This window comes from Scyliorhinus canicula, chromosome 4 (genome assembly GCF_902713615.1).
Source record: "Scyliorhinus canicula chromosome 4, sScyCan1.1, whole genome shotgun sequence".
Taxonomy (NCBI): domain Eukaryota; kingdom Metazoa; phylum Chordata; class Chondrichthyes; order Carcharhiniformes; family Scyliorhinidae; genus Scyliorhinus; species Scyliorhinus canicula.
The window spans coordinates 206,917,014-206,942,780 of record NC_052149.1 but is presented as its reverse complement, the minus strand read 5'-3'; the positions used below and the strand labels follow the sequence as shown (position 1 = coordinate 206,942,780).

At 48.9% G+C, this 25,767-nt stretch overlaps 1 protein-coding gene across 1 annotated transcript in view; it reads left to right on the top strand.

Moving 5' to 3' along the window:
• LOC119965337 (solute carrier family 22 member 5-like) overlaps positions 1-25,767 on the top strand; it is a 169,799-nt gene that overhangs the window by 7,702 nt on the left and 136,330 nt on the right. The window contains exon 2 of the mRNA XM_038795962.1: positions 12,578-12,681. Coding sequence (XP_038651890.1) covers positions 12,578-12,681 — 104 coding nt within the window. The remainder of the gene's footprint in view (positions 1-12,577; positions 12,682-25,767) is intronic.

Below are 25,767 nucleotides of genomic sequence, written 5' to 3'. Positions count from 1 at the left end.
AGGCAGACGATAGAATTAAAAAAAAATATATCTATTTATTTTAATTTAGAGTACCCAGTTTGTTTTTTCCAATTAAGGGGCAATTTAGTGTGGCCAATCCACCAACGCTGCTCATCTTTGGGTTGTGGGGATGAAACCCATGCAGACACGAAGTGAATGAGCAAACTCCACATCGACAGTGACCCAGAGTCGGGATCGAACCTACGACCTCGGTGCTCTGAGGCAGCAGTGCTAACCACTGAACCACCGTGCTGCCCAAGGCAGATGATAGAATGTCGCACAACAGACTTGTGAAAAAAGTAATAACTCCTGAATAAAAGGGAAATTAGCAACAGGGAGGCAAAATTAGTTGCATGAAAGGAAACTCAGAATATTGTTCAATACGTATTTTTCTGGTTGGAGTATGTAGTGGTGTTCCCCAGAGATCAGTGTTGGGATCCTTGCTCTGTCTAATATCTAATAATGACACAGGCTTTGCAGCGCCGGCCCTAGGGTTGCTGGCGCCCCGGGCATGCTGAACTTCGGCGCCCTTGGGGGGGGGGGGGGGGGGGGGGGCGGGGAGGGGGGCCGGGCCGGGGGGGAGGGGGACCGGGCCGGGGGGGGGGAGGGGGGCCGGGCCGGGGGGGGGAGGGGGGCCGGGCCGGGAGGGGGGGGGCGGGCGGGGCGGGACCGAGAGGGGGGGGCGGGACCGAGAGAGGGGGGGGGGGCCGAGAGGGGGGGCCCCGAGGGGGGGGCGGACCTGAGGGGGGGCGGGGGGGGAGCGGACCGAGGAGGCGGGCGGACCGAGCGGGGGGGCGGACCGAGGGGGGGGGCGGACCGGGGGCGGGGCGGACCGAGGGGGGGCCGCCATGGAGGAGGGCGGCCACCGCGCATGCGCTGGTTGGCACCGGCCCAACTGCGCATGCGCGGGACCCGAGTCTCTGGCGCCCCCTAGCACATGGCGCCCCGGGCGACTGCCCGAGTTGCCGGTGCCTTGAGCCGGCCCTGAGGCTTTGGTCTACAGGGCATAATTTCAAAACCTCTGGATCAGACAAAACTTGGATGAATAGTGTACTGTGAGGAGGCTACTTGGCAGCACGGTAGCACGGTATTTAGCACAGTTGCTTCACAGATCAAGGGTCCAAGGTTCGATTCCCGGCTTTAGTCACTGTCTGTGCGGAGTCTGCATGTTCTCCCCGTGTCTGCGTGGGTTTCCTCCAGGTTCTCCGGTTTCCTCCCACAGTCCAAAGATATGCAGGTTAGTGGGATTGGCTATGCTAAATTGCCCTTAGTGTCCAATAAAGGTTACGAGGACAGGGTGGAGGTGTGGGCTTGGGCGGAGTGCTCTGTACAAGGTCCTGTGCAGACTCGATGGGCCGAATGGCCTCCTTCTGCACTGTAAATTCTATGATTCTATGATACTGCAGAACTTCAAAAGTGCAGAAACAAATTGGTGGAATGGGCAGACAATTAGCAGATGAAGTTCAATGCAGAGAAATGTGAAGCGATTCATTTTGGTAAGGAGAACATGGAGAAACAATATAAAATGAAGGATATAACTTGGTAGGGTGTGCAGGAGCAGAGTGATCTGGGTGAATATGTGTACAAGTTATTAGATGTGGCGGGACAGGTTGAGAGAGTAAACAAGGCATACAGTATTCTGGACTTTATTAACAAGAGAAAGGAGGTTATGTTGAACTTGTATAAGACACTAGTTAGACCTCAGCTGGAGAACTGTGTCCAGTTCTGAGCATTGTATTTTAGGAAGAATGTGAAGGCATGAGGGCCAGTGCAGAAAAAGAGTCACAAGAAGAGGATGAGGAACCTCAATTTTGAAGACAGATTGTAATTTCTAACTGTCTTTTTTGGAGAAGAAAAGATTGAGAGACGATTTGCTGGAGGTATTCAAAATTATGAGGGGTCTGGACAGTGTAAATAGGTGAAACTTTTCTCACTCATGAAAGCATCAACAAAGGGCACAGATTTTACATAATTGGTTAAAGCTGAAAAACCTACATAAGGAAATGCATTTCCTTGCACCAAGCAGTTGGGCTCTGGAATACACTGCCAGAGAGTGTGTTGAAGGCAGGTTCAATCGAGGAATTCAAAAGTGAGTTCGATTTTTAGCTGAAAAGGAAGAATGTTCAGAATTGTAGGGAGAAGGCAAATTAATTGCTAATTTGAAGAGCAAGTGCAGACATGACAGGCCGAATGGCCTCCTTCTGCTCTCTAACAATTCTGATTTGTGATGTCCTACTGTCAAATGGGCCTGGTTCCCACATTTTACTGGAGGCTGTCACAATGACAAATTCGGCTTCTTTGCCTGCTCTCTCCTGGCACAGTTTTCCTGGAGACATTTGCAGCATCTCACAGTTGACAGCCCACACATGCATGACACACTAACTGATGGGTTGTTCTCCAGAACAGGCAGTTATATCATCATTACCACCGATGCTGCCAGTCAGAGCAAGTGGGTGCTCAGGTATGCGACTATCAAGCTTACCCCTGGGGGTACGGTATAATATGTTATGAGCCAGGGTTTGGAGAACCCCAAAGTGTATCATGGAGTTCACCTGACCCACAACTTTTAATAGATTGTGGTATGGGGATATGGTCCACAGAACAGTAGTGGTACAGCAGAAATAGAAAAGTAATTTTTCAAGCAAAACAATGTTTATTCTGTGGCTTCAACTTAACCTTTTCAAAAAATATACAATGAACATCTTAACCACCATCAATTCAAATACAACCCCCAAAGAATACAACACTAAGTAATCCTTAATAACTTCACAAATAACATCCAGAAGATAAAAAAAGCACCTTTTAACAAAAGCACATTAGGTTTACATTCACTACTGAGATCATTTATAATTCTGAATTCACCAAATGATCAAGAAATATTCTTTTGATGGCAGAAAGAACAGCAGTACACCTGCTTAGTCTGGCTTCAGCTCCAACACTGAAAACGAAACTAAAACACATCCTACAGCCTGCTCAAAAACGAAAGTAAAAAGCTGACAGACAGCCCAGCTCCATCCACTCTCTGACATTACGACAATAATAAACACCCATTTCTTCAAGGTACCCTCATATGACACCTCCCCCCAAGAAAAAAAACCCATCAAGATGGTTTCATTTTTCACCTTTCCGCTCTTCTTTAAGAAATGCACACAGTAAATATACTTTTTTGTTTAAAAAAAAACCCAACACACGCAAACAGGTACAATAATAAGTCAATTTTTCCTTCTTCCTCCAACTGAAATCCTTCCTGATTGACAGTCTCTTTTAACAAGAAAGTCTCTGCACGATTCACCCATTTCTCTACGCCTCTGCATTTCTCTTTAAAGTCAGATACTTTAGTTCAATCTGATCACAGAGTCCCTTGTAATTCTCCAGCACAGGAGCATTGGTTATCATAGCATTCAGGCAGTCAAATGCCTGTCGAAAGTCCGCTGTCCACTGAAATTTTCGACGTTTCATCAGCAAACTCATCAATGGAGCAATCACGCTACAAAACGTTTGCACAAATGTTCGGTCAAATCCATTCATGCCAAGAAATCACATTATTTCCCTTCGTATTGAGGTATCGAAAACTCCTCAATAATTGTTGGTTTCACATCCCGTGTGACCATTCGACCCTGTCCGATTGTATGGCCAAGGAAAGTGCCTTGGGCTTTTCCAAATTCACTTTTGGCTAGGTTTTATCACCAAACCCGCCTCCTGAAATTGATCGACTAACTCCATCAGATGTTTCAAATGTTCAGTCCATGTCTGGCTGAAAATTACCAGGTCGTCGATACATACCGCACAATTGGGTAATCCTGAAACGACTTTGTTAGTTAACCGTTGAAATATGCCTGGGGTGTTTTTCATGCCAAATTGCATAACTTCGAATCGGTATGTACCATCTGGAGTCACAAAAGCTGAAATCTCCTTCACCCTTTCGGATAAAGGTACCTGCCAGTAACCTTTAAGTAAATCCAGTTTAGAAATAAAAGCTGATTGTCCCATTTTCTCAATGCAATCCTCCAAACGTGGGATAGGATAAGAGTCAATTCTTGTAACTGCATTACAAGAATTACTGTATAGTCCACACACAACCATTGAGTAGCATCTGGTTTTGGTACCATCACTATGGGTGAGCTCCATTGACTGCAACCCACTTCAATTATGCCTCTTTTAAGCATATTCTCAATCTCTTTGTTAACCTGTGCCAATTTTAAAGGGTTAAGTCTGTATGGATGTTGTTTGATTGGGACAGCCTTTCCCACATCATGGATAGCTAGTTTAGTACTTCCCAATTTATCTCCACAAGCTTGCCCATGTGATATCAATAACTCTTTCAGGTCAGTATGCTTTTCCACTCGAAGGTAACTTACCAATTTATCCCAATTTTTAAGAACATCCTCATTTTCCAATTGAATTTGAGGTATGTCAAGTTTACAGTCAACTGGATTGAGTTAGAATCATTAAAACATCCTCCTTTTCCTCTCCTTCCCTTTCAAAGTAACTTTTAAGCATATTCACATGACAAACTCGGTGAGTCTTCTTTCTATCTGGTGCTTTTACCACATAATTCACCTCACTCAATCTTCTTTTCATCTGATAAGGTCCACAAAACGTAGCTTTTAAAGGCTCACCTACTAAAACTTTATCTCCACTGGGAAAACTATGAACTTTGGATTTCTTGTCCACTACCCATTTCATCACATTTTGTGCAACTTTTAAATGTTGTCTAGCCAATTCACCTGCTCTGTTTAATCATTCCCTAAAATTTGACAAGTAACCAACAATATAATTTCCGATTTCTCACTCATCAATTTATTCTTCATAAATTTAAGTGGTCAACTTACCTCATGACCAAAAATTAGTTCAAAAGGACTGCATTTGGTTGACTCATTAGGTGCATCCCTAATTGCAAACAGTACGAATGTAATTCCTTTATCCCAATCCTCTGGATAATCGTGACAATAAGCCCTCAACATTGTCTTTAATGTCTGATACCACCTTTCTCACGCTCCCTGCGATTCTGGATGGTACGCAGTTGTTCTAAATTGTTTTATTCCTAAGCTGTCTATAACTTCTTTGAATAACCTTGAGGCAAAATTTGATCCTTGAGGCAAAATTTGATCCTTGATCCAATTGTATTTCTGTTGGTAGTCCATATCTAGTAAAGAATTGAAGTAACTCCTCCACAATCCTTTTAGCTGTAATATTACGTACTGGAATGGCCTCTGGAAACCTAGTAGACACATCCATTATAGTCAAAAGATATCAATTCCACTTTTTGTTTTAGGAAGCGGTCCTACACAATCGATTAGGACCCTTGTAAAATGTTCCTTAAATGCTGGAATGGGTATTAAGGGCGCTGGTTTTATCACTGCTTGAGGTTTCCCTATCATTTGACATGTGTGACATGATTGACAAAATTTAACTACATCTTTGTGTAGTCCAGGCCAATAAAAATGTTTTGGATTTTAGCTTGAGTTTTCCTTATTCCCAAATGAACTTCCACTGGTACCTCATGTGCAACTCGCAACACCTCCTTTCTATACCCTAGCGGCAATACTACTTGATGAACCTCTGCCCACTTTTCACCCGCCTGCATATGTAAAGATCTCCATTTTCTCATCAAGACATTACTTTTACGGCAATAACACTCTAGTATACACTCAGATTCCTCTTCCGTGTATGCTTTCAATAAAACATTGGTTTTATTTTTCTATCCTTTCGTTGTAACTCTGCCAATTTTCCTGAACTAAAAATATCCACCTAATCCTCCACCTGTACTTGTTCTTTTTCAAACATCTGATCAAAAATCGTTTCTGATAACTGTACTTCAACTTCATCTTCGCTCTTTGATTTCTCCTCTTGTCTTAACCTGTGCCTTTGCGACCTTGTTACTACACATTCCGGAAACATCCCAGGATATTTGTCCTTCAACACTTCAGTTGTCTGATTTTCCACTGGCTTATCAACCACAGTACGGTAACACAAGTTACTAGCACTGTGACTTCACAGCGCCAGGGTCCCAGGTTCGATTCCCCGCTGGGTCACTGTCTGTGAGGAGTCTGCATGTTCTCCCCGTGTCTGCGTGTGTTTCCTCCAGGTGCCCCGGTTTCCTCCCACAGTCCAAAGACTGTTAGGTGAATTGGCCATGATAAATTGCCCTTAGTGTCCAAAAAGGTTAGGAGGGATTAATGGGTTATGGGGATATGGTGGAAGTGAGGGCTTAAGTGGGTCAGTGCAGACTCTATGGGCCGAATGGCCTCCTTTTGCACTGTATGTTCTATGTTCTAAAGTAGGCATCACTCCCACCTGCAATCCAGCTATATAATTATCCAAGATAAACTGTATTGCTGGACAAGATAGTTTCTCTTATTACTCCTATGACCACTTCACCACTCTTCTCCTGGTCTTTCCAACCTTACCTTATACAGTTGAACACTACTCCTCTCACCCTGAATTCCACATATTACCACCTTTTCTGGCAACATTCTTCCCAAACTACATAAATCCTCATCTCTTACCATTAAAGATTGACCATCTCCTGTATCTCTTAAAATTGTGGCTTCTTTACCTGCTCCTTCTGATACACATGAGTAAACTTTACCCACACAAGTTAATTATTTAAAGAGATCTGGCACCTTCTTATCAGTCACCTCTGGATCAGGCTGTACAATCTTTTGCACCACCTTCGCTTCACTTGGGCTTTCCTTTCCCACGTTAACAAACCCTACTGTCTTATCCTGTTTTACCACATCAGCCTTCCCAGTGCTTTTCTTCAACCACCAACATGCGACTTTACATGGCCGAGTTTATTACAGTGAAAACATTTGAAACTTTTCATTTCTTTCCACCCTCCTGGATTTCTTTTTTAATCTGAGGTACACTCTCCTAATTATCTCCCATCAGATCACCTTTACCTTTACCACTTGAGTATTTCTCATGTCCCCAGTTTGTATCCCTCACAGGCTGAAACTGATGTTGCAAACCAAGCTTTGATTATGAACTAATTCATACTCATCTGCCATTTCTGATGCTAATCTCACAGTTTTAACCCTCTGGTTTTCCACATGAGTTCGCACTACATCAGGAATTGAATTTTTAAACTCCTCCAAAAGTATAATTTCTCTGAAATTATACATTTGGTCTATTTTCAAAGCCCTTATCCACCTATCAAAATTACTCTGTTTGATCCTTTCAAACTCCATATATGTTTGGCCAAATTCTTTCCTTAAATTTCTAAACCTTTGTCTAGGCTTCAGGCTCTAGTTCATATGCGTTTAAGATGGATTTTTTCACCTCCTCATACGTCCCAGATACCTTCTCCGGTAGTGATACAAACACTTCACTAGCCCTACCTACCAGCTTTGTTTGAATCAGTAATACCCACATGTCCTGTGGCCATTTCATTTGTTTAGTTACTGTCTCAAATGAAATGAAAAATGCTTCTACCTCCTTCTCGTCAAACCTTGGCAATGCTTGGACATATTTAAATAGATCTCCACCAAGCCTTCGACTATGACGCTCTTTCTCACTTTCCTCATCACCGTCCACGAACTGTACGTTTCCCTTTACACCTGCCAATTTTAACTGACTATCATGTTTCATGGCCATTTTTGAAGTTCAAACTCTATCTCTTTATCTTTCTCCTTGATATGTATGTCCCTTTCTCTTTCGTTCTGTTCTGCTAGTGCTATTCTTTCTGTTTTTCTTTCTTCTCTCTCTTTTTCCTCTCTCTCTCTTTCGTATTCAAGCTGCTTTAATTATTTCTCATGTTCCATTTGTTTAATTTGTAACTGAATGTTTTGCCATTTCCAATGAGTCAAACTGGATCTCAGGCAACTTTAAATGCTTAACCACTGCCATAATGACCTCATATTTTCTCAATTTGTCAGGTAATGCTAACTGCAATGTTTTTGCCAAATCTAACAATCTGCTTTTAGTCTCTGTCCATAAGGTACTGCGTGTGACCGTCTCCACCCCTAAAAACTTCAGAGCGTCTGAAAGAGCCATTGTCGACAACACACTCCCTACTTAAACTGAAATACCACACCTGAAAAGCCCCACAATATGCTCACCCCTCACTGTCTTTAAGTTCACTAAGCCAATCCAATAGATAGACGTTTATCCCAGACGAGCCCCCAATTTGTTCTGGATCAGGGTATAGAGACCGCAAGGTGTATCATGGAGTTCACCTGAACCACAACTTTCAGTAGATTATGGTATGGGGAGCACATGACCCACTCTACAGGTGTGACACAGCAGAAATGGAAAATTAATTTTTAAAGCGAAACAATGTTTATTCGATGTACTCAAGTTAACCTTTTTTAAAAACATACAGTGGACATCTTAGCAATCATCAATTCAAATACAACCCCCAAAGACTACAACACTAAGTAATGCTTAATAACTTCCCAAACAACATCCAGAAGATAAAAGAAACACCTTTTAACAGAAGCACATTAGGTTTACATTCACTACTGAGAACATTTATAATTCTGAATTCACCAAACGATCAAGAGATAGTCTTTTGATGGCATAAAGAACAGCAGTACAACTGCTTGGTCTGGCTTCAGCTCCAACACGGAAAATGAAACTGAAACACACCCTGCAGCCTGCTCAAACACAAAAGTAAAAAGCTGACAGATAGCCCAGCTCCACCCACTCTCTGACATCACTGCAGTAATAAACACTCATTTCTTAAAGGTACTCTCACTACCGATATTTATATACACACTCATTTATGAACACCCATTTCTTAAAGGTACTCTCAAATGTCAAATAGATAACACATATGGCAATTAAGGCATCCCCAGATCACCCAGGAAAATTCATCACCTGAAACGGCTTCCAATCGTTAAATATGCAGCTGGAGTAAAAACAAACAATATTTCGTGAGAGTCATAAAGTCATATTGTACAGAAGAAGCACTTCGGCCCACCAAGTCTGTGCAGTGAAAACTATACTAGATTTGCACTGATTCAATTTTTCACCACTTGGCCCATTGCATTGAATGTTATGACATTTCAATTGCCCATCCATATACTTTTTATAGCTTGTGAGGTTTCTCACAACTACTACCCTCCCAGGCAGGGAATTCCAGACTCCCACCAGCCGTTGGGTGAAATTTATTTTTCCTCAAATTCGCTCAGAAACCACTCACCTTAAAATTATGCCCCCTCATTTATTGAGGAACAGCTGCTTCCAACCCACCCTGTCCATACCCCTCATAATCTTATTCACCTCAATCAGGTCTCCACTCAGCATTCTCTGCTCTAAAAAAACCTACCCAAACCTATCCACTCTCTCCCCATATTTCAAATGTTCCATCCCAGGCAACATCCTGGTGAATCTCCCCTGCACCCTCTCCAGTGCAATCACATCCTTTCTGTAATGTGGAGACCAGAACTGCATACAGTACTCCTGCCGTGCGTTAACCAATGTTTTTTTACAACTCAACATAACCTGGCAAGTCAACTCAGAACTGTATTTCAGTTCTTTGACTGCTACTGAGTCAAAACTCTGGTGATCCTCCTCTCACACTGCAGCACATGGACTACAGCAGTTCATGAAGGCACCTCACCACTAACTTTTCAAGGACAATTACGGATGTGGAACAAATACTGGTCCTGCCAGCAAAGCTGACATCCATGAATGAATAAAACAAAATTAAGTGTTCAGGGGTATGAACATAGAGATCTGAGAGTATATGTACAGAAGTTGTTCAAGGTAACGGCAAGTTGAGAAAACAGCTAAAAAGAAAACAGGATCATTTAGAAATGGAAGTATAGCAAACGAAAGCAAGGGCATTCTCATAAACCTTTATAAAATATAGGTTTGGTCACAACTGGAGTCGGTATGAAATACGTTTCAGTAACCCATGGATTATAATAATTTCAATCTCACTGAATCTTTTCAAGTTCTATTGTGAAAGTCAAGTTGATCAATGTTACCATTCTAAAATTTTAATGCTTTATTTTCAGGATGCGTGAAAAAAATTGACCATTATCTACTGGGATATTGGGATGTAGTTTTCTTTATTTTCTCAACAGATCAAATATGTTTTGCAGATTCCATGAAATTGCAAATTGTATATCATCTGTTATAACATATCCATCCATGTCCTCAGTATGACCCAAAGCACTTCTCATCTAATAACATATCTCGAAAAATAGCGTGCGATTCAGCATCCTCGTCACGCCTGACTTCATGTCGGTTTGAGGCTGTTGAACCTTGGGGGAGGCCATCATCGAGAATCACGGCGCTTGAAATGTCTCCCGAGATTTAAAGGAATATCACTGCGCATCACAATCTGGATCTCGCTCTCACTGGGCGAGATCCAGGGGTAAACCATTAGGCTCATTTAAATATGCGCTCGCCCAATTCATCTGGGGCCCGGGATTCACCGGCCTTGCCAGCGAGGCCTCAACCGGGTGTGGTTTGGTGCTGGTTTTCAATGTCATGAAGCAGTTGTGATGGCACCTCGGGGGGCCTTGCTGGGGAGTTGAGTCCCTTGGCTGGTCGGGGACAGGACAGGGTGACACTCTGGCATGCCCCCAGCACCTGGGCAGCTTGGCACTACCAGCCAGAAACAGTGGCAGTACCACCGTGGCACCTTGACAGTGCTACCCTGGCACTGCCAGGCTAGCAGGAGCACTGCCACGGTATTAGATGGAGGTGCCAGGGTGCTTGAGGGAAGTGCCAGAGCATTACCTGTCCAAATGTCTCTCTTCAAACATTGCTTTCAGTTTGAGATTTTTACTGTGGCTTCATTCAGGCCTCTGTAGGTTTAACGATACAGCACTCACAGCCTTTCTGGGGACAGAGACAATCCTGGTCTTTGCCAACAGCCTATAATGGTTTTCCTATAGACTCATTCATTCACGTTCTCTGTAGTCTCAGGAATACAGTAATCACAGCCTTTTTGTAGAGGGAGAAGAAAACATGCTCTTGCCTTTCTGTGTCCAGAAGTCAAACTGAAACTCCTTGGGACTTTGAAAATTCTCACTGGAACAGGATGTAACCACCATCTGTTTGTTACCGGTGTGGTAGTATGACTAGAGGTACTACGGTACCTGGGAGTGAGCTACCATTGGTAGAGAAGGCTCACTGCTCATTGGCCCAAGTGTTTGCATTTCATTGGTCGGAACGTAAGGTAGCTCCACCCAGTGAAGCGGGTTATAAGAACCCGTGTTTCCCAGCAGCCAGCCTCTTTCTGTACTCGAGCTGCTGGGAAACATCTTGTTGATTAAAGCCTTCAATTCGGACTACATCCTCGTTTCAGTAGCCATTGATCGCGCATCAATTTAATCAACAAGATTTTAATGGATGGAGCTCCGCATCAAGCCGGGGCGTCTACAACTCAGCCCCCACGCAGCTAACATAGCAGCAACATTCAAGCATTGGCTAGCTTGTTTTAACAGCTACCTCAGCACGGCAGAAAACGTACCGACGAGGGAGCAGAAGCTGCACATCCTTCACTCGTGCGTCGGCCCTGCCATCTACACGCTCATCGAGGACACGTCCGACTACGACTCCGCCATGGAACTGCTTAAAGGACACTTCATCCGACCGGTGAATCAAGTTTACACTCGGCATTTGCTGGCTACAAGGCAGCAGACCCCTGGTGAGTCGTTAGACGATTTTTACCGTGCGCTCCTTGTACTGGGGAGGAACTGCGGCTGCCCGCAAGTTTCTGCTAATGAGCACCGAACTGTTAATCCGAGACGCCTTTGTTGCGGGTATGCAGTCCCCACAAATCCGCCAGAGACTGTTAGAGAAGGAAACTTTGAGCCTCACGGAGGCACGGGCCCTCCCAAACTCTCTAGACGTTGCGTACAGAAACGCCCGTTCATACACCCCCGACCGCGCGGCGGACCCCTACGGACTCTGAATCGCCTCAGGCCTGCACTGCAAGACACCCTGGAAACCCCGCTGGGCCCCGTTGCTATTTGTTGCTCATGCTGGCGAGATTCTCCGGTCTCACTGCAGTGAATGAAGTATTGGCTGAGCGCCAATTTCTCTGTCCTCGCTGCCTGCGGTGACGATACGAACTTGAATCGGAGAATCGCCACCAAAATTTCCTTCACTAGAGGACAGTAATGAACCAGATGGGCTTTTCTGATAATTCATGACAGTTTCACAGTCACCATTACTGACACTAGTTTCTTCTTAATTGAATTTAAATTGCAATCCCTGCCATGGTTAGATTGGAGCCCATGAACTCAGAACCTAGGCCCCTAGATTTTGAGCCAGCAACATTATCATTACACCACTGCCTCACCCAGTGTTGATTCATGTGAAATCTCCAGCATCATTCGCCCTCTTCAAATAGTCTAGGAGACATGTCCCTTTGCAGCGACACCTGGAGAATATATAGACTTGAGCTGCTGAAAGAATTAAATAAATGTGGCTCGGTGTCATATTTGATTTTGTAATTATTGTTGCAGTCACTGATTAAAGATGCAAATTAAAGGTGAGCTTTGCCCATTATCTCTTTTAGGTATGTTTAGATCAAATACAGTAAAAATGATTGTCTGTAATTATCTTTAAATTACATCTAAGGAATTTTTTATTTCTTTTTGCATTTCAGTGGAACTTGGTGTGTGACAATGACTGGAAAGGACCGTTTGTTATGTCCATATTCTTTGTGGGAGTGCTGTCTGGTTCCTTTATTTCTGGACAGTTGTCAGATCGGTGAGTTATTTCTATTATTGAACTCTGCAAGAAGAAACTTCAAAAAAATTATTAGCTTCTCAGACCTGCCAAAGGCAGGATATGAGTAAAGAGAGCATTGAATAAAATAGGAGCGGACTATTACACTGTTTGTGTTGCATTCCCACCACTGTTCATTTAATTCTTGTTTTTTACGAGGCATGTGAGAACTTGCTGCAGGCAGGTGGAGTCCTCACAAATGCTGAAAATTCCAGCTATGGAGTCACCATTCAAACCCCATACATAGAGAGTTTTACTTGAGATTATGTGAATTGTGAGCAATACTGATTGTGCTGGAGAAAGGTATTTTTTTAAACATTTATCAATTAAGGGGCAATTTAGCATGACCAATCCACCTACCCTGCACATCTTTGGGTTGTGGGTGAGGCCTACGCAGCCACAGGGAGAATGTGCAAACTCCACACGGACACACGGTCAGGATTCGAACCTGGGTCCCCGGCGCCGAGAGGCAGCAGTGCCGCCCTGAGAAAGATATTTTTAGCTGGATCCAGGCTGAAGAGGCACATCAGGGTATTTACAATGTTAAACGGATTTCTGCATGCCCAGAGAAGCAGGTGCGATCTGATTGGTAGGTGTTGCCTCTGGGTCAGAAAGTTATGAATTCCTCCAGGATTTGAGCACAGCGATCTAAGCTGACATTCCAGTATAGTACTGAGAGTTATGTACATTCAATGGTGCAGTATTTTGGAGGAGGTGTTAAACTGAAGCACAGTCTGCCCTTTCAGATGGGCGTAAAGATCTCATGGCACTATTTCAAAGAGTAGCAGAGTTAAACCCGTGGTGCTGCACAATATCTATCCCTCAATCAGCATTGCAAATACAGATTATCTGTTTGTTATGACATTCTTTTTTTGGAGGAGCTTACTGTATTACCTGTGTCATTTCCCACATTACATAGTGATTACACTTCAAAGTACTTAATTGTAATAATAATAATCTTTATTGTCACAAGTAGGCTTACATTAACACTGCAATGAAGTTACTGTGAAAAGCCCCTAGTCGCCACACTCCAGCACCTTTTCGGGTACACAAAGGGAGAATTCAGAATGTCCAAATTACCTAACAGCACGTCTTTCGGGACTTGTGGGAGGAAACCGGAGCACCCGGAAGAAACCCAAGCAGACACAGGGAGAACGTGCAGACTCCGCACAGTCAGTGACCCAATCCAGGAATCGAACCTGGGACCCTGGTGCTATAAAGCAACAGTGCTAACCACTATGCTAACATGCTGATCCAATTGTCTAAAATGCTTTGAGACACCAGGAAGTTGTGAAAGTTTTTCTTCTTTGCAATCAAAAGGAACTCTCGGACCCTCACGCCAGCTGAGCTTTCTGTTCTTCCCCTTGGTGCAGATCGGAAGTAGTCTTGGAAAATGGTGACGATAAATGGCCCGTTGCACCATGGGCGGCACTGTGGCACAGTTGCCTCACAGTGCCAGGAACCCAGGTTCAATTTCGGCTTTGGGTCACTGTTTGTGCGGAGTTTGTACTTCCCGTTTCTGCGTAGATTTCCTCCAAGTGCTCTGGTTTCCTCCCACAGTCCAAATATGTGCAAGTTAGGTGAATTGGCCATACTGAATTGCCCCGTAATGTCCAGAAAATGATATGCGGGTCAGGTCAAGCGGTTATTAGGTAGAGAAGGGGACAAACGTGGGTGGAGTTCTCTTTCAGAGAGTTGGTGCAATCTCAATGGGCTGAATAGCTTCCTTCTGCACTGTAGGGATTCTATTCTATTCTAACTGCATTGTTCACCAAATCAACTAAAATGGGTGACAGGTATGAGGTATGAGTTTATAACGACTGATGAACAAGCTCATGAATTACAAATGGAACTGTCTGTGGAGTCACAGAATCACTGCTGTGCAGAAGGAGACCAATCAGCTCATCAAGCCTGTACCGACTCTCTGAAAGAGCACTCCCCATCCTATCACTGTAACTCTGCAGCATGCACGTCTTTGGATACAAAAGGGCAATTTAGCATTACCTATCCACCTAACCTGCACATCTTTGGACACAAAGGGGCAATGTAGCATTACCTATCCACCTAACCTGCACATCTTTGGACTGTGCGAGGAAACCGGAGCACCCGGAGGAAACCCAAGCAGATACAGGGAGAAAGTCCAAACTCCACCCAAACTCTGAGGTCCAGTCACCAGTTCCCACAATTATTTCAAATAATGTCTAACAAACTGTAGTAATTTCTCACAAACCTTGGCACTACTGCAGATGTCTTTTTAGCCTCTTGCTATCCAATGTCCTTTCAACTCGCTGTGACTGTACTGAACGGTAATCTCTACTGGTGTCCAGTTTTCTCTGTTCAGTTAACTCCAGACTTCTTGGAAACTTCTTTTCATTTCTATAGTTTCTTTATCTAGCTGGACTTTAGATTTCCAGCATCTGCTTTCTTAACAATAACTCCATAGAATGGTTTTTCTTCCAGCAAGGCTGAGAGAGATGTTCGCTTCTTAGCCTTCTCAAACCAACTGCTTCTAGCAGAGCTGTGAGAGCTATCATCTCTCTAACTACATGTCTCTAACTTCCCATAAATTAGTTAAACTTGTGGGCAGCACGATGGCGCAGTGGTCGTACTGCAGTCTCACGGCGCCGAGGTCCGAGGTTCGATCCCGGCTCTGGGTCACTGTCCGCGTGGAGTTTGCACATTCTCCCCGTGTTTGCGTGGGTTTCGCTCCCACAACCCAAAGATGATTGAACACGTTAAATTGGCCCTTAATTGGAAAAAATGAATTGGGTACTCGAAATTTATAAATAAATAAATAAATTAGGTAAACTTAAACTTAATGCTCTTGTGGCTGGAGGGATCACGCGATTTGGAGGAAAGGCTGGAACAGGGTATTGAACTTGATGATTAGCCATGATCATAATGAATGGCGAAGCAAATTTAAAGGGCTAAATGGCCTCCTCCTGCTTCAAATTTCTATGTATTAAATGTTTCTTTACCTGACAAGACCCCAGTTATGAAGCAACCACCAGATTTATTTACTCTTCATGCCGTACCCCTCTCTAAGGACAAGTGAATCACATCCAAACAACTTTATCCAGCATGAATTTAACTGTGAGTTTTACCCTTCCAGGCACAGAAACACTAAATTAATCCCACTAACAACTGTATCTTATATGATAAAGCGAGGGGAGTCTGATGAGTTTCATAAAAGTCTTTATATTCAGTAAAACAACACCACTAACAGGAGGCCTGGTACACCTCATTCGGTCCTCTCTCCTTTTTAATCAGCTCTGCAGTGGCTGAACATTGATACTGATGCTGGCTAAGCTAACGTGTCCACAGCCAGGGAGCACATATTCCAATGAGCATGAGAGAACAATCATCCCCCACTGGATGAGACCCCTGCGGTTAATACAACCCTCCCCTCCAAAATACAAAAACCCTCCCACGGACAACCTCTGAGGAGGCGATAACAAATAAAATGTCGAGGACAAAGAAGAGCACAAGATTCGGTGCAACACCCACAGCGGCGAGACGACACGTTAAACGAATACCCAAAATGCGTTTTGGCTCCAACATGATGTGTTGGGTAAGCTGGGTCGACGTGGACTGCGTTTGATGCATTGTAGCGAGAGACAGGCTTCCAACACTTGAAGAGATGCAACATGATTTTATTGAACAACTAACTATAATACATGCTTAACTGTGGGTTGACACTATGCTGACTTGACTGGAGACCTGAGGCTAACCTTTATTTTTTAAATGTTTTTTATTCAGTTTTCATGTTTTATATTGAACAAATTACAAATTGTTAGAGAGAGAAAAAAAAAAGAACACGGAAAAATTAACATATATATTTACAGGTAAGCATCTTCGTAATAATAACTGTGGCCGCCCCCCTTTAACCGGCATACATATTTTACATTCCCCAATATGGCCGAGGCACATGTTTATAGGCATTTATTTACAGTTTGGTTTTGGGCCTCAGCTAGCCATCAAACCCCCATAACGAACCCGTAGCCCCCCCCCCCCCCCCCCCCCCCCCCCGGCAACCTTCCCCCGATTCCCATCCATTTTCCTCCTGATTCTTGGCCACCCGACTATTCTTCCTCTTGTTCGTTGGCCACAAACAGGTCCCGGAACAATTGCATGAATGGCTCCCACATTCTGTGGAAGCCGTCGTCCGACCCTCGGATGGCGAATTTGATTTTCTCCATTTGGAGAGATTCCGAGAGGTCGGACAGCCAGTCTGCAGCTCTGGGCGGTGCTGCTGACCGCCAGCCAAACAGGATTCTACGGCGGGCAATCAGGGAGGCAAAGGCAAGGGCGTCCGCCCTCCTCCCCAGGAATAGATCTGGCTGGTCTGAAACCCCGAAGACCGCCACTATCGGGCATGTCTCCACCCTCACCCCCACCACTTTGGACATTGCCTCGAAGAAGGCTGTCCAGTACTCCACAAGTCTGGGGCAAGACCAGAACATGTGGGCGTGGTTGGCCGGGCTCTTTGGCACCGTATGAAGGAACGGTGGGAACCGTAGGAAGAACCTGCTCATACGGTTTCTTGTTAAGTGGGCTCTATGTACCACTTTTAGTTGCGTCAGGCTGAGCCTTGCGCACGTGGAGGTGGAGTTGACCCTATGTAGTGCTTCGCTCCAGAGTCCCCACCCTATCTCCATCCCCAGGTCGTCCTCCCATTTCCTTCTTGTTGCGTCCAGTACAGTGTCGTCCCTTTCTACCAGTCGGTCATACAAGTCGCTACAGTTACCTTTCTCTAGGATACTTGCGTCCAGTAGGTCTTCCAGTAGTGTCTGTCGTGGCGGTTGTGGGTACGTCCTTGTCTCCTTTCGTAGGAAGTTTTTGAGCTGGAGGTACCGCAGCTCGTTCCCCCCAGCTAGCCGCAATTTCTCTGTCAGTTCGTCCAGTGTTGCGATCCTGTCGTCCGTGTATAGGTCCCTGACTGTCAGTGTCCCCCCGTCCTGCCTCCACCTTTTGAAGGTGGCGTCAGTCAGTGCTGGTGTGAACCTATGGTTGTTGCAGATGGGAGCCTTGTCCGACATTTTGGTCAGGCTAAATTGCTGCCGCAGTTGGTTCCAGGATTGGAGGGTGCTTACTACCACTGGGCTGCTGGAGTGTTTTTTGGGTGGGGATGGGAGTGCTGCCGTGGCGAGGGCCCGGAGGGAGGTCCCCATGCAGGAGGCCTCCTCCGCGTGCACCCACTCGGCTTCTGGCTCCTGGATCCATCCCCTTACTCGCTCGGCTGTTGCCGCCCAGTGGTAGAATTGTAGATTTGGGAGAGCTAGCCCCCCCCTGGATTTTGTTTTTTGTAGGACCTTCTTTGGGATCCTAGCATTTTTACCCCCCATACGAACGCCATGATAAGTTTGTCCAGCACTTTGAAGAAGGCCTTGGGGATGTAGATCGGAATGGATCTAAACAGGAAGAGGAACCTGGGCAATACGTTCATTTTGATCGTCTGGACTCTCCCCGTGAGGGAGAGTGGGAGTGTGTTCCATCTTTGTAGGTCCTTTTTTACTTCCTCCGTCAGGCTGGTGAGGTTCCATTTGTGGATCCCTTTCCAGTCATGGGCTATTTGGATCCCCAGGTAGCGGAATTTATGTTGGGCTTGTTTGAGCGGCAGCCCCTTTAGGGCCCCCCTTGCTGGTGTACTGGGAAAATCTCGCTTTTGCTCATGTTGAGTTTGTAGCCCGAGAAGGCTCCAAACTCTTTCAGGAGCGCGATGATTCCGTCCATGCTGCTTTGTGGGTCCGAGGTGTAGAGGAGCAGATTATCTGCATAGAATGAGACTCTGTGCTCTCTGCCTCCCCTTCGGATCCCCCTCCAATTTTTTGCTGCCCTGAGCGCGATTGCTAGCGGTTCGATTGCTAGTGCGAACAGCAGCGGGGACAGTGGGCATCCTTGTCTGGTGCCCCTGTGCAGCTGGAAGTATTGGGAGTTGGTATTGTTGGTCCGTACACTCGCCATGGGAGCATTGTATAGGAGCTTTACCCAAGCGGTGAACCCTGTTCCAAGCCCGAACCGCTCCAGTACCTCTATGAGGTATTTCCATTCGACTCTGTCGAAGGCCTTTTCTGCGTCCAGGGAGACGATCACCTCTTGTGTTGTCTCCCCGGAGGGGGTCATTATCACGTTCAGCAGGTGCCTGATGTTCGAGGTGAGCTGTCTACCTTTGACGAAGCCCGTCTGGTCCTCTGTGACCACCTCAGGTACACAGTCTTCTAGCCTTTTGGCTAGGATTTTGGCCAGTATTTTGGCGTCTGCGTTCAGCAGAGATATGGGTCTGTATGACCCACATTCCGTTGGGTCTTTGTCTTTCTTGGGTATCAGCGAAATTGAGGCCTGTGCTAACGTGGGTGGCAGTGTGCCCCGAGCTAGCGAGTCTGTGAACATCTCCCGCAGGTGCGGGGCCAGCGCTGTCGCAAATTTTTTTGCAGGTCAAAGTTCCTTTGTAGTTCTTTTCTCTCCGCCAGGAGCTCTACGGTCGGGGCCTCGGAGTATTTACGGTTTACCTCCAGTATGGAGTCGACCAGCTTCTGCCTAGCCACCCTTTCCTCCCTATCTCTTTGCGCTTTGAAGGCAATGATTTCCCCTCTTAGTACGGCCTTAAGCGCTTCCCAAAACGTGGAGGATGATACCTCCCCGTTTTGGTTGTTCTCCGTGTACTCCGCTATGGCCCGCGCTATCCTTTCGCTGAAGGCCTTGTCAGCTAGTAAGGCACCGTCCAACCTCCATGTGGGGCGCTGGGCCCTTCCCGTCTCCAGCCGCACGTCCATGTAGTGTGGGGCGTGGTCTGATATCACAATTGCGGAGTATTCCACTTTTTCTATCCCTGGAAGCACCATTTTCCCCACCACAAAGAAGTCAATTCTGGTGAACACGTTGTGTACTGGGGAGAAGAAGGAGAATTCTTTCTCCCCCGGGTGGGCAAACCTCCAGGGGTCCACAGCTCCCATCTGCTCCATAAAGTGACCGAGTTCCCTTGCCATGCTTGAGGTTTTCCCCGTTTTGGGGTTTGATCTGTCCGTCTTTGGATCCTGTACACAGTTGAAGTCCCCCCCCCCCCCATGATTAGTCGATGCGTCGCTATGTCCGGGACTTCTGCCATGGTCTTTTTGATCAAGCTCGTGTCGTCCCAGTTGGGCGCGTACACATTGACTAGGACTACCGGCGCCCCATCCAGGGCCCCGCTGACCATGACATACCGCCCCCCTGGGTCTGTAACCGTCTTTGTCGCCCTAAACATTGTCCTCTTGCCGATCAGTATCGCCACCCCCCTGGCCCTTGTCCCATAGCAGGAATGGTAGGTTTGTCCCACCCAGCCCTTTCTTACCCGCAGTTGGTCCTGCTCCCTCAGGTGCGTCTCTTGGAGGAAGACTATGTCGGCCCTCATGTTTCTGAGGTGGGTGAGGACTCTAGATCTCTTCACTGGGCTGTTAAGTCCCCTTACGTTCCAGGTGAATATCCTGGTGTGGGGCTTCTGCCCCCTCGTTCCTGTGGGATTAACCATGTTTGTCTGGTGGACGAGCCCCTGCCCTCCGGGTTTTCCCTTTGTTAGGGGGCCGTCCAGGATGGCCGCTATCACTGCTCTTCCCATGCGGTCGGATCTCTGCGCTCCGGGGTTTCCCCTTGTCCTGGGGGCACCCGCCATGGCCGTCCACTGTGTGTCCGCCACGCGGGTAGTCCCCTGCACTCTGGGGGCCCCCTTTGCCCACAGACCGTACTGGGTGGGTGCTTGCAGCGGTACCTTGTTCTGAGCCCTTGGTTGTGGTACTTTGTAGCCCTGTTCCTTTTCTGGCCTCTTTTGTCCCTTTGTCCCTACCTTTCCCCTCCCTGGTCTCTCGCTCCCTGTGTGCCCCCCCCCCCCCCCCCCCCCTGGTCTCTCCCTCTAACCTCCTCCCCTGTATACCCCTCCTTTGCCCCTCTATCCCCTATTCCTGTCGCCGTTTGCTCTCCCGACTTTGATGGGTGATCACCCCCCTCCCCTGCCTGGCACCTTCCCCCCTGTTGGCGGTGCGCTGCGGCCCTGCTTTGTTGCGTGCCCCCGGCGCTAGCTTTCCTGCTAGTACGGTGGCTCCCCTCTCGGAGGTTGTTGTCTCGCTTCTCCTCTACCTGGCCTCTATGGTTTTTTGCCCGCTCTTCTCCCATCCTACCCGTTGGCGTGCCGTTGCTCCTTGCCAGGGGCCCCTCGTCCCTACCTCCCCTGCTGTTCTTCCAGCCCGTGCTCCTCAACGAACCTATTCGCCTCAGCAGGGGCTGTAAAGAAATATTCCTTGTTTTGGTATGTGACCCAGAGTTTCGCTGGGTACAGCATACCAAAACGCACTTTGCTCCTGTAGAGAGCTGCTTTCGCTCTGTTAAACTCAGCCCGTTTCTTAGTTATATCCGCTCCAAGATCTTCATAAATTCGGATGGTGTGCCCTTCCCATTTGCAGGCTCTATTTTCCTTGGCCCAGCGCAGGATTGTCTCCCTATCCCGGTACCGGTGCAGTTTGGCTATGACTGCTCTCGGTTGTTCCCCTGCCTTGGGCTTCGGGCGCAGCGGCCAATGTGCTCTGTCCAAATCTGGTGGGGTGGGGAAAGTGTTCCTCCCCACTAAGTTGCCCAGCATCGCAGCCACGTATGCTGTGGGGTTTCTACCCTCGGTCCCCTCTGGCAGGCCCACTATCCTAACATTTTGCCTTCTCGAGCTGTTTTCCTGGTCTTCCACCCTGCCCTTCAGGCTCCCCTGTGTTGCGCCCAGTCTCGCCACTTCCCTCTCCAGGGCCGTGACCCGGTCGCTCATGTCTGTCGCTGCTTTCTCCAGCTCTTTAATGGTTGCCTCATGGGCTTCCAGTTTCTCCCCTTGGGCTTCCAGTTTCTCCCCTTGGGCTTCCAGTTTCTTCCCTTGGGCTTCCAGTTTCTTCCCTTGGGCATCCACTTTCTCCTCCAATCTGGTCAGAACCTGCTGCACCCCTGACATGGCCCTGGCCACTGCTGCCTGTACTGCGGCCTCTGCGTCTGCTTTCCCCTCTGCCTTGATTGCCTGCAGCTGCTCCCTCACCACCTCAGTAAAGGCTTCCTTCCAATTCCAGCCCCCCTCTAACCCCAGGGGAGAGGGCACCTGTCTGTCCGGCTCTTCTTGATGCGGCGATACATCCGTCCCGCCGCTTCGTGTGCTAATCCGCTCGCCTGAGCTGGCTTGCCCTTTGTCCCGTCTGCTTATGGTGCCCCCTCTCCCTTGGCTCCCTTCTGGCGTTTTTTTCTCCCCCTTCCCTTTCATCTTTTCTTCTACCCTTGTTTTGATTTTCCCCCTTTTTCCACGCCCTATTTTAATTTAATTTACTTATTTATTAATTATTTTCTCCACCCCCCCCCCCCACCCCCCCGCCGCTTTTATGCAACTCCTCTTAGGTGGGCTTACTTTGATGGGAGAGGGTGTAAAAAGAGAGAAAATAATATATATATCCCTCCCCCTCTCTCTTTAACAGTTTTCTTTTTAAAATAAAAGTCCTCTTCTTTCCCCCCCCCCCTTTCCCCCTTCCTCTCTCCTCACTCACGCAGGAGAGAGAGAGAGAGGATTTTGTCCAGTCCTTTGTCCTTGCCACGTGGTGGTCGCTGCCGGTTGGGGGGGGGAGGGGGGGTGCGGAGATGCCGCTCCACTCCGGACGGGGGGGGGGGGGGAGGGGGAGGGGGGGTGAGGAGATACCGCTCCGCGCTGGGGGGGGGGGGGGGGGTAGAGATCCGCTCCGCTCTGGGGGGGGGGGGGGTGGAGACTCCACTCCGCTCCGGGCCTTGGGGGGGGGGGGTGTGTGGAGACTCCGCTCCGGGCCTTTGGGGGGGGTGGGGTGGAGATACCGCTCCTGGACCGCGCGGGGGGGGGGGGGGGGGGGGGGTGAGGGGGGTGGAGGTGCCGCTCCACTCCGGGCCTGGGGGGGGGGGGTGGAGATGCTGCTCCGGGACCGCGCTGGGGGGAGGGGGGGGGGGGGGATGGAGGCTCCGCTCTGCTCTGGGGGGGGGGAGCGTGGAGATGCCGCTCCACTCCGGGCCTGGGCGGGGCGTGGTGGAGATGCTGCTCCACTCCGGGCCTGGGGGGGGGGGGGGGGGGGTGGAGATGCCGCTCCGGGACCGCGCTGGGGGAGGGGGGGTATGTGTGGCGACTCCGCTCCGGGCCTGGGGGGGGGGGGGGTGGAGATGCTGCTCCGGGACCGCGCTAGGGGGGGGGGAGTGTGGAGACTCCGCTCCGCTCTGGGGGGCGGGGGAGGGTGGAGATGCCGCTTCACTCCGGGCCTTGGGTGGGGGGGGGGGGGGTGGAGATGCCGCTCCGGGACCGCGCTGGGGGGGGGGGTGGAGACTCCGCTCCGGGCCTTGGGGGGGGGCTCCGGGACCGCGCTGGGGGAGGGGGGGTGTGTGTGGCGACTCCGCTCCGGGCCTGGGGGGGGGGGGTGGAGATGCTGCTCCACTCCGGGCCTGGGGGGGGGGGGTGGAGATGCCGCTCCGGGACCGCGCTGGGGGGGGGGGAGTGTGGAGACTCCGCTCCGCTCTGGGGGGGGGGGGGGGGGAGGGTGGAGATGCCGCTTCACTCCGGGCCTTGGGGGGGGGGGGTGGAGATGCCGCTCCGGGACCGCGCTGGGGGGGGGGCTGTGGAGACTCCGCTCCGGGCCTTGGGGGGGGGCTCCGGGACCGCGTTGGGGGGGGGGCTGTGGAGACTCCGCTCCGGGCCTTGGGGGGGGGGGGCTGCCGCTCCGGGACCGCGCTGGGGGGGGGGGGAGGTGTGGAGATGCCGCTCCGCTCCGGGACCACGTTTGGGGGGGGGTGGAGTCTCTGCTCCGCTCCGCTCCGGGCCTGGGGGGGGGGGGGGGGGGGTGTGGAGACGCCGCTCCGGGCCTGTGGGGGGGGGGGGGGGGGGGTGTGGACCTGCCGCTGCTCCTGCCGCCGCCGAGCCGCTCCTGCCTTCCTGCTGGGCCGCTCCTGCCTTCCCGCTGGGCCGCTTCTGCCTTCGCCGCTCCCGCCTCCGCACCGCTCCTGCTGCCGCTGCTGCCGAGGATCCTCCGATGACAGGTTTGTTGGGGGGGGGGGGGGGGGTTGGGTGTGCGTCCTTTTCCTTCCCTTCCCTTCCCTGTTCTCCGCCACTACGGGAGCCCCTCTCCGTGCGACCGCTCCACTTGCTGACCGGAAGTTTTCTCCGACCTGAGGCTAACCTGACCAGACTAACTGACTACCACATGGTGTTTGTACTAGTTGCTGCTCACGAGCTCTGACTGTCTCAGAGGCTGGATCCCGAGAGAGCGGGAAAACTGGTGCCCTCTGGCTTTATAGCTGCTGTGCTCTGTGTGCTCACTGGTCATCCTGTGTGTCAATCACTGCCTGTCTGCACTCCATCATATACCTGGATGTATATTATGACACAACACACTCTATCTTTCAAACGGGGATGAGCAGGATGGCCCAGTGCATATCCCGCCAAGCATTACGCCTGGTCCGACAACCCCACCAGTCACACGGGTTGAAGTCAGCATTAACTGAACCCGAGGAACCAACTGGTCACGGAACAGTCCAGGTAACATAATGCTGCACTCACAACCTGAACAAAGTCCCAACAGAGTGACATCAAACTCGAAAACGGACACCCCAATGGACCACTCTTCCGCAGCAAACCACATGATGTAACAATGGCAGATGGAAAAGGACAGAAACGCTGCGCGACCTGGTCAAATAATGCTCCATCCGGTACTCCCGGTTTCTCCAGGCCCTGGACTTCACCAAACGTATGCACGCCACAAGCCACAGCATATCTTCAGCCCGACGGTCACCTTCCATAACCGCACAGGCTCTGAATAAACACCACAGCAATGAATTCCGTCCCGTAATCCACTCCAAAGAATTTTTTCAGGAGGTGATTCAGCATCAATTCACCCTCGTCACCAGTATGACAAAACGATGGGAGTCTGCGAAATTTTATTGAAGTATTTTTATTCAGTGAAACAACATTACCTCCCTGAGGCCCAGTATATCCCACTGTGTCCTTGCTCCTTTCTAAAGTCAACGAACGGCTGCCACCTCCAGGTGAACCGAACCACTGACCCCCTTAATGCAAACTTTATTTTCTCGAGACTGAGAAACCCAGCCATGTCACTAAACCAGGTCTCTAAACTAAGGGGCTTCGAGTCCCTCCACATTAATAAGATCTGTCTCTTTGCTATCAGGGATGCAAAGGCCAAAACGTCGGTCTCCTTTGCCCCCTGAACTCCTGACTCTTCCGACACTCCAAAGATTGCCACCTCCAGACTCGGCACCATCTGTGTTTTGGGTACTGTGGACATTGCCTTTGCGAAACACTGCCAAAACCCTCTAAGCTTCGGGCATGCCCAAAACATGTGGACATGATTTGCTGGGCTTCCCGCGCACCTCACACACCTGTCCTCTCCCCCAAAAAATGTGCTCATCTGGGCCACAGTCATGTGTGCCCGGTGGACTACCTTGAATTGTATCAGGCTAAGCCTGGCATATGATGAGGATGTGTTAATCCTGCTTAGGGTATGCGCCCACAGACGCGCCTCTATCTCTCCCCCTAGATCATCTTCCCACTTGCCCTGAAGTTCCTCCACCGGATTTTCCTCTGATTCCAAAAGTTCCTGGTAAATATCTGATACCTTCCCCTCTGCCACCCAGGTCCTGGAGACAACTCTGTCCTGTATCCCCCGTGGCAGCAGCAGTGGGAAGGCCGGAAAATGCCTTCTCAAGAAGTCTCGCACCTGCAGATACCTAAACCCATTCCCTGCTGACAATTCAAATTTATCCTCCAAGGCTTTCAAGCTGGGGAAGCTCCCGTCTATAAATAGATACCCCATCCTCCTAATTCCTGCCCTTTGCCATCTCCGGAACCCACCATCCAGCCTACCCGGTACAAACCGATTATTATTATAAATTGGGGTCCAAACCGATGCTGCCTCCACTCTCTTATATCTCCTCCACTGCCCCCAGATTCTCAGAGCTGCCACCACCACCGGACTTGTGGAGTATCGGGCCGGCAAGAACGGAAGAAGTGCCGTTATCAGTGCTCCCAAACTTGTGTCCTTACATGACGCCGCC